Here is an 8,530-nt window from a genome sequence, read left to right as displayed (position 1 = left end):
CGATAAAAGACCTGGTAAATGGTGCTTGGTGTGATGAGTCTTGATGTCTGCTGTAGCATTTCAATGATGTGGTCAGAATTTGGTGTTAACTACATGAAAGTTTGGATCAATGAAAGCATGGATTCAAACTGCCTTGTGTCAATGCTTCGGATTGGCGATTGTGGTGAAATGTTTATTGGGATACTTTCTTGTCCCATTTTGGGTGCCTTAATACCATCTCTTTGTGACTAAAGTGTAACCATCTTCTGAAGGCTGCTTCCAGCAGCATAATGCACTATGTCACAAAGTTCAAGTCATCTTTGTACTCAAATGGCCTCCACAGACACCGGAGATCAATCCAATAAAGCACCTTTGGGATGTGGTAGGACAGTAACAGTTGCAGATAGTAAACTATTATCTATTATCTTGTCTCTTACGTTTAGATTTTTATTTGCACATTACTTTTTAAAATTGCGTTGCATTAGCTAAGTTAACAATATAGATTAAAAACTTTATATGTGCTATACCAGAAATAAGTTCCAAATATTGCAATATGTGTAAGTAAAGAAAGTTATATTTCTAATAAAATAAATGTTACGTACTTTAATCTCTAAGCTTTATGAGTAAAAAAGCTACAGAAAAATAATAATATATAATAATAACTCTATTAATTTTTTTATAGTCTAATCCCCATGTGATCTAAGTCTCTCTTATAAAACTATTTACTTGTTTTCTACAAATGTATAAAGTTTTTTTTTTTTAACTTAATCACTATTAAACTTAAACTTAATCAACCATTAAAATCTGTCTTTTTGTCTCGGAAAAGTTAGAAAAAATAATGGTGGTTACCACGGGAACAGAAAAAAGGTTCTATTTGACACCCAATCATATTGGAATCTGTACGGCACGTGACTGTACCCAAACGACGCAACGGCAGAACTCCCTCACGCCGGAAGTTTACAGCCTGATCTTGACAAATGAAAGTCACCGGTAAAATAATAGCAGTGACACCCGCCATAGGACGTATTCCTATTCTGTGGAACATAAACACGAGTCAAAGATGGTTAAGTCACTTTTATTTTAAAACAGACCAGTGTTTACTGCAGCGACCGTAGTGTGTTTGGGCGCTAACTGACGAAAGCATTTGCCAGCTAACTCTCAACGACCAGTTACAGGATCATTTATCTACCTCAGAATATAGAAGATATCACCGCGGGGACAGTTTACAGATGGCAAGGAGACTGGGTCGAATACTCAGGGGCTTTCAGAGCCTCGGTTCACTCGCATTCATGAAGTCTGAACTCAGCAACCTCCCTGCCAGCGTTTCATTGAAGAGTATGGTGGTAGGTAGATCTGTGAGCCGTATTTTATGAAATACTTTTTCATGCTGTATGTGAGTTGTTTGCCGTGTCATGTTCTCCTCACTCCTGCCAGATGTTTCTCCAGTGTTGTGACTGTACAGCTAAAAAACCAAAACAAAACACATGGCCAGCGTGAGAGTTTGTTAGCTTGTCGCAAAAACAACAACAACAAACGAACACATTTATATAAGATGACTATAACGTAGTGATTACAACTTAAAATAGCAGGCCATGTCACTACAACACGACCACAGAGGTCAACATCATCACAGATAACATAAGAAACACTTTATCGAAGAGTTGGAAAATGATTTTGTTAGCACAATTAAAAATGAAGTTCATTCAGTTCTTTTTCTTTTTGTGTTCTGCTTTGTTTTTGCCCTCCATCTCCCCTATATAACGTTTTAAGAAAAACAATAAAAAGAAAGTGAAAAATGAAGTTCATTATGACAAACATGTAAACAGTAACAAATAATAGTGTTGTAGCTAAATATAATAACATACAATCATGTGAAGAAGGTTTTCCGTACTTCTTCCTGTTAAAAAGTACTACTAAAATCTACGTCCTGACTGTTTCCATAGGAATTAGGTATTCGAGTTTATATGAGTTAGAATTTATAAGATCATAATAATCTCCACATTTACATCAAGAAACTTATCCTGTTCTAACTCTTTACTCTTTGTGCTAACAACTAGTTGGCAATAAGGTCATTTACAATAGCAGAATGTCTCTATGCATGCAAGTGTACATATGCACCTCAAACACACAGGCATACAAACAGAATTAGGAGGGTAAGTATCAGTCAAATTCTCCTAATGGAAGTAAGACAACAGATTTATTCGATTTTAAATTATCAGCAATTCCTAAGATCTTTATAAAGGCAGACGTTTTGGCATTTTGCTGGTTAGGAGTATCCAGTCTTCCCAGGAGTTGACATCACAACAAATTCTCCCCAAGGTCAGATTGTGCAATGCTCAGAGAAATTGCAACATCTCAGACTCTACAGGCTTCAGTTATAATGATAAATATTAAAGTTCATAACAGTGCAGTTAGAAAATGGCAAATAGGGTTTGCTTGGAAGGGCTGCCAAGTGAATGTCTCTTCCTTATAAAAAGAGTTTGGCTGCATGGCTCAGGTTAGCAAAGTACCACCTGAACAAACATATCAGGAAAAATGTCCCTTTGACAGATGAGACCAAAGTGGAGGTGTTTGGTAAAAACGAAACAGAGCATATGAATACAAACACCTCAAACCCACAGTGGTGGAGCGGTGATGATTTGGGCTTGCTTTTCAGCCACAGGAGCTGGGTACCTTGCAGTACCCGTATTAACAATTCAAATGTGAGGACATTTGTCTGACAGCAAAAGTGGAGCTGACATTGAGTCATGCAACAAGACAATGATTTCAAACACAACAACAGTAAATCTACAACAGAATGGCTGAAAAAGAAAAGAATCAAGGTGCTGCATTGGTTTGCCAATATCAAATATAATAAATATAATATCCAATATCAAAATATAGCTATTTTAATACTTTTCGCTCATTTGGAAAATGTTTTCATGACCCCCGTTGACTTAATAGAACCACAAATATTAAAGCAGCATCCATATGGTATCTATATGAGACATCCACACTTTGTCATTACCCTTTCGCTACTAACAGACATTGTAATTCATTTCTCTGTTTAGCGAGCGCTTCCATCACTCTTTTCATCCAACCCCCGGGACTTCAGTCTTCCTAACTCCTCATGGGGCACAGAAATGAGGCAGCTGTATGAACATTATAACAGCCAATGTGAGGCAGTGACAGATGGAGGAGAGGAACAGGGTGGACTATGGAACAGACTGCCAAGCTACAATCGTTCTCTGAAGTATGCTGCAGGTAAATATACAGACCCAAAAGTTTACCTGAAATAAGAACAAGAGAATTTCCAAAAGCTCCAAAAGCTTAACGTGGCTGCTGAATGTTCACTTGTGTTCTTTCCCATCAGGTGGAGTATACCTTAGCAAAATAATCCAGGCAAAAGCTCGTCTTTTCACCCGCAACATCAGAGACCCGGGGGCAGCATTTGAGTACGTTGTCTTTGCTAACAAAAAGGAGCAAAGGTGTGTGTGCATTTTCCAGGCTGGACACCTTCTGGAGGGACCACCAGGGTGAGATAACACACTCCTGTCCAAGCTTATCGAAGTCTGTGCTTTTCACGTTGTTATACTCCATTCTCTTTGTCATCCTCTCAGCCAGCAGCTTTCCAGTAAACCCAAAGTGGCAGAAATAAATGGGAAAAAATAAAGGAAGACTTGTGAATTTTTAGCTAGACTTAACTCTAAATGTTCCGTCAAATCTCATAAGTTTTACTGTCTCATGTACCAATGTCTGTGCTTCCAGAAATGTCCACGGGGGGGCGATAGCCACTATGATTGATACCGTGACAGGAACTCATGCTTGTGTGCATTCTGGACCTGTTATGACTGCCAACCTCAACATCAACTACCGCAGGTACAAGAACAAAAATCAGCAAATTGTACATGATAAGAATATTTATTGAACATGTAGCACACCTTACAGAAATATGAGGATTAAACTGTTTAGTATATTAAAGGAAAAAAATGTTAGATGTTTTCATGTGTGTTGTCCTGCTTGTTAACATGGAGCATATTTAGCTGCTGGGCAGGGTTTATGGAAGTATCACTGAGGCGGTCATGCAGAAGTCATGAAGGTTTCTCCCTGCTCCAAGTCAGTATAATGAAGATCGACTCTGAATGATGTCACATAGATAATTCATTGTGGAAATTAAATATGCAGCATCGGTGTCACCGAGTCAGCCCAAACGGTTCACTTTCTTTGGTCAAGCACGGACCAACAGACATTTGCTCGGCTGCCCAGTTGTTCTGTTTAACACATAGCAAAATATGAATAATTACACATATAATTAACACAAAGTAACACCTCTTAGTGCACTACTTTGATCATTTACTGTGAGTTTGATCATTTTGTCTTGTTCCAAGTCCCATCCCGCTGGGAAGTACAGTGTTGATCGAATCCTCTCTGGATAAGAAGGAAGGCAGGAAAACGTTAGTTTCGTGTAAAGTGACCAGTGCTGACGGCGCCAGATTGCACACAGAAGCAACAGGTAAAGCAACAGGTTTTCCCCCTCCCACACACACACACACACACACACACACATACAAAATCTCAGATGGACATGTTACTGTGAAAGCTGCTGGTAAGTGGTACATCTGCTTGTCTGTTTTCTTCTCTGCAGCACTGTTTGTGTCAATCGGCGTCAGCCAACTAATGAAAGGGTGACACGAACACGCCAGCCAGCCATCTATGAAGAAGGAGACTTCAGAAACAGTGTGCATTTTTTTTGTTTTGTCTAAGTGGGCCATTAGTTTTTTTTTTAATTAAAAGGATGTACATATTTTATAGGTGATAGAAGGAAACTCTTATATTAAATAAAAAAGTTAACCTTCTATTTATACTACTAATATGTTGCATTTGATCTGATACTTAGCTCTACTTGACTGCTGCTCCTTCATGTTACTAACTCATGAACAAATTTACTGAACTAATTCAGAAGTATTGATGGTATTGATGCAGTATTGATGGTTTTAATTAAGACTGCTGTATTTGAGAACAATGTTATTGATTTAAATGTACTGTTCATTTATTTATCATTTTATTTTCTCCAAAAAAGCCTTTTCTATTGGTATTGCGTTGCTCATGCAGGTGGTGTGTTTGTCAGAGTTAAATAATCTGCATTGAGAAATAAAACGTTTTTTGGGGATACTTTGAAACTGATGATCTTTACATTTGAGTAGATACCGTCAGACTTAATCTTGAAATAATTCTGTGGTAATCTGCTGAACTTAATGATATTCATAGGTTAATACTATTAATAGTAAACACTGTGTAGTAAATGTTGAAAGGTTTAATTAAGGGATACTGAAATATATGTGATACAACATCAGCTTACTACTTTTTGTCAGTAAATCACACAACTGAAGGACGAATGGGTTCTAAATTTATTCTTGAAGTTTTGTGCCCCTTACATCACAAATGTTACACAGTTTTGTTTTTCATGTGTGGGTTGTAAACTGTTACCCCCCGTGTGGTGGTTGTGGTTTTATTTGAATGTGGGGTGTGAATTTGCATGCCATGAGAAATTATGACATACAATGAAGGCATGAGGACTTCAAACCCAAAATCGTCACGACAACTGGCTGTTTTTTACACGAGCTGGTTATTCTCGTTCACTCTGACACTTTGAACGCGTTTCTACATTCAGAAACGGCTGACGGATGCCGCAGTATGCCATAATAAGTAACACAGTCCACATCACAGAGATCAGTGCTGCTCTAGCAGCCACTGCAGACCACAGTTCTACAAAACATGACACCTGAGAGTATGTAGAGTACTGTTTTTGATTAAACCCATACTGTACTGACTATAGGTTGAGGACAACATACCTCCCGAATAGGCTGGCATCTTGTAACTGAGGAGCAATTACAAAATGACTCCAAAACATAAAAATATTATATGTGGGATTAGTTTTTTTTAGGGAGGTAGCAGGTTCACTTTATATGTATATATATATATATATATATATATATATATATATATATATATATGTATATATAATATCAAATATGTACGATGACTACCTGACCTTTCAGAGCTAAGTTAAAGTCATAATGCACCATGTCCAACCAGCAATATATAAGAGCAAAGCCTTCCTGCTTGTAACTTTACATAGACTTTCAAATGGCTTGCTGAGACCATGACATCAAATGTGAATGTTCATTATGCAGTGCAACCCAATTAAAAAGTATTAGTTTAGCTATATTTTCATTTCAGATTAGTTTTTACCTTATAGTTGTTTTGTCACATTTAAAGTCACATGAAAAACAAAGATTGTATTGGTGTCTGTGTAGCCCTGTTAAAAAGCAGAGTACACCCCATAATTCATCGTCTTGTAGAATCAACTACAATAACCTGAAGTATTTATTCTCTTCTTGCTTTTGTCAGTCTCTCACGTCATGGTGGAGGAATTTTGGCTCACTCTTGTTAACAGTGTTCCTTTAGTTCATTAAGGCTCATTCATGCACACCTCTCTTAAGGTCTCACTACAACATTTCAGTCTTGTTCAAGCCTGGACTTTGACTCGGCTGTTGCAGCACCTTGATTATTTTTCTTTTTTCAGTCATTCTGTTTTGCTGCTGTGGATCTTTCTCCTGTCGCATGATCAAATTCCATCCAAGCGTTAGCTGTTGGACACATTGGGATTGGAATAAGATAACACAAAGATAAGAATCTGGATGGCCCCTATACTCTTTTGCCTGGAAGACTTGCAGTTTAATATTTAACATCTTGATTTCTCAGTCCACAGGCTGATTTTCCACTATCCCACACTCCACCTTAAATGAGCTCAGCCCTGGGGAAGGTACAGATGGTTTTCTTTGCGTGGTACTTGTTTGTCTTTGTCCTGTCTTCCTCCCCTCACCTTCAACCAGTGAAAGATGATGGCTGCTGTCCCTCTCTGAGCCTGGTTCTGCTGGAGGTTTCTTCCTGTTAAAAGGGAGTTTTTCCTTCCCACTGTTGCCAAGTGCCTACTCATAGGGGGGTCATCTGATTGTAGGATCTTTACCTTACAATGTAAAGCGCCCGGAGGTGACTGTTGTTGTGATTTAGTGCTATATAAATAATAATATTAATATAAATGAAATAAAACTGTACATAATTTAATTTTTGTAAGCAATGATAAAGTATGGTTTTCAGAAATGTTCTATATGTGGCTCTATAATATAGTGGTTTGCACATTTGCCAAACAAGCAAAAGATTCCTGGTTTAATCCTGGGAGGAGACTGGGTTGCATCAGAAAGGGCATCAGGTGCAAGAATATGCTGAATGACCCCTTGCGAATTAGAGTGCAGCCTTCCTGGGCTCATGCAGTGATTTCCACTACAGATTTGTGTGTCTATGTGTTTTTAAAATTCAGTGCTGCTCAAGGGTCTGAACATCGCAGTCAGTCTATTAAGAGAGCGTAAAGAGATTTATAAATGTGTGTGTATATATATATATACACACACACATATATATGAAGAACCACAGGTCATGAAATCTTAAAAATTCTTGGTCATTTAGGAGAATATTTTTAAACCTTTAAACAGAGTGCCTCTGTTGTAAAGAGGTTTTATGCACAACTGCAAAAAGTGACTGTTTAAAGTTAATATGAGAATAATTATTTTCAATAAATTTTTTTTTCTGTTCTGCTCTTAGTAGATCCTGTCAAGTAAGTTTTTATGCAGCAGTCAATTAGTGGTTTAAGGTCTACAAGCCATACAGACTTTCAACTGCCTTTAACTTTAGTTCTCACACAGTTTGGTCGAATGTGTGGTTTCTGAGTGTATGGGCTCATCACAGTACAGGCCTGGTGGTCTTTTCAGGGCCCCTCATAGCTTTAACCTCAGTAAAATTGAGATGGAAATGCTACCAAAGTTTTTTAAAACCTTAATGGTGTGTGAGCATCTGTGTGTTTGTGTGTACGTGTGTATGTATGAGTGAGTACAGGACAAGTGAGCACTAGCAGTGTTTTTTTTTCCTTTCCCCTGAAGAGCCATGTGGTCAAGTTGGGTATGAGGAAGCGGGTGGAGGTGTTTCCACTTTCAGTTAAAACCACCTGCAGCATGCTCTGTCCAGTAGCATTTTAGTCTTCAGTGCTTTTTTTTTGAGGGGCCACAGTTTCACAATCCCACGGCCTTGTCATGAAATGTTTTGGTAGCTCTGAAGAGGATTCAGTGTTTTAGTTCTCTAGTTCACAGGTAGATTCTCAAATACTTAGACATTAACACATTTTCTCATAATTTAGTTTCTGTACACCTCCAACAATAGATTTTAGATCAAAGGTCAGTTCAGTTTTTATCTTCAATAAATAAAAAGCATGGCCCTGTTGGGTTGAGATCAGGTCATCAGGACATGGCCACTGAAGAATATCCCACTTCTGTGCTTGGAGAAACTCTTAGGGATGTTTCCTGGAAAAGTCTAATCTGGAAGTGGCTTGCAACTTGTGAAGCTGTTTTTCTTAATTATGGAAAGAATATTTTGATCATCCAGTCTTTCAGGCTTCTTGGTATTACTGAGCTGACAATGCATACCTGCTGTTTGAGAAGGAACCGGAGTTTTGATTTGG

The 8,530-nt window shown here is 38.1% G+C and overlaps 1 protein-coding gene across 1 annotated transcript; it reads left to right on the top strand.

Annotated features, from left to right (window-relative positions):
• Positions 1-892: 892 nt before the first annotated feature.
• On the top strand, positions 893-4,814 carry them4 (thioesterase superfamily member 4). The gene is made up of 6 exons (XM_085292103.1): positions 893-1,322; positions 3,030-3,222; positions 3,332-3,494; positions 3,727-3,837; positions 4,347-4,471; positions 4,604-4,814. Exons 1-6 carry the CDS (start codon positions 1,209-1,211, stop codon positions 4,645-4,647), a joined length of 750 nt encoding a protein of 249 aa, XP_085148229.1. The 5' UTR covers positions 893-1,208; the 3' UTR covers positions 4,648-4,814.
• Positions 4,815-8,530: the final 3,716 nt, after the last annotated feature.

Source organism: Mchenga conophoros, linkage group LG11 (genome assembly GCF_057382185.1).
Source record: "Mchenga conophoros isolate Kocher_MC1m ecotype Shallow Benthic linkage group LG11, M_conophoros_male_GT1.1, whole genome shotgun sequence".
In the NCBI taxonomy this organism is placed as follows: Eukaryota; Metazoa; Chordata; class Actinopteri; order Cichliformes; family Cichlidae; genus Mchenga; species Mchenga conophoros.
This window is presented reverse-complemented; position numbering and strand designations above follow the sequence as displayed.

Excerpts from the sequence above, each read along its gene's own strand:
- them4 (XM_085292103.1), top strand. The coding sequence starts at position 1,209 with ATGGCAAGGAGACTGGGTCGAATACTCAGGGGCTTTCAGAGCCTCGGT. Across the intron at positions 3,223-3,331 it reads TTCTCTGAAGTATGCTGCAG|GTGGAGTATACCTTAGCAAA; the intron begins GTAAATATACAG and ends CTTTCCCATCAG. Across the intron at positions 3,838-4,346 it reads CTCAACATCAACTACCGCAG|TCCCATCCCGCTGGGAAGTA; the intron begins GTACAAGAACAA and ends TCTTGTTCCAAG.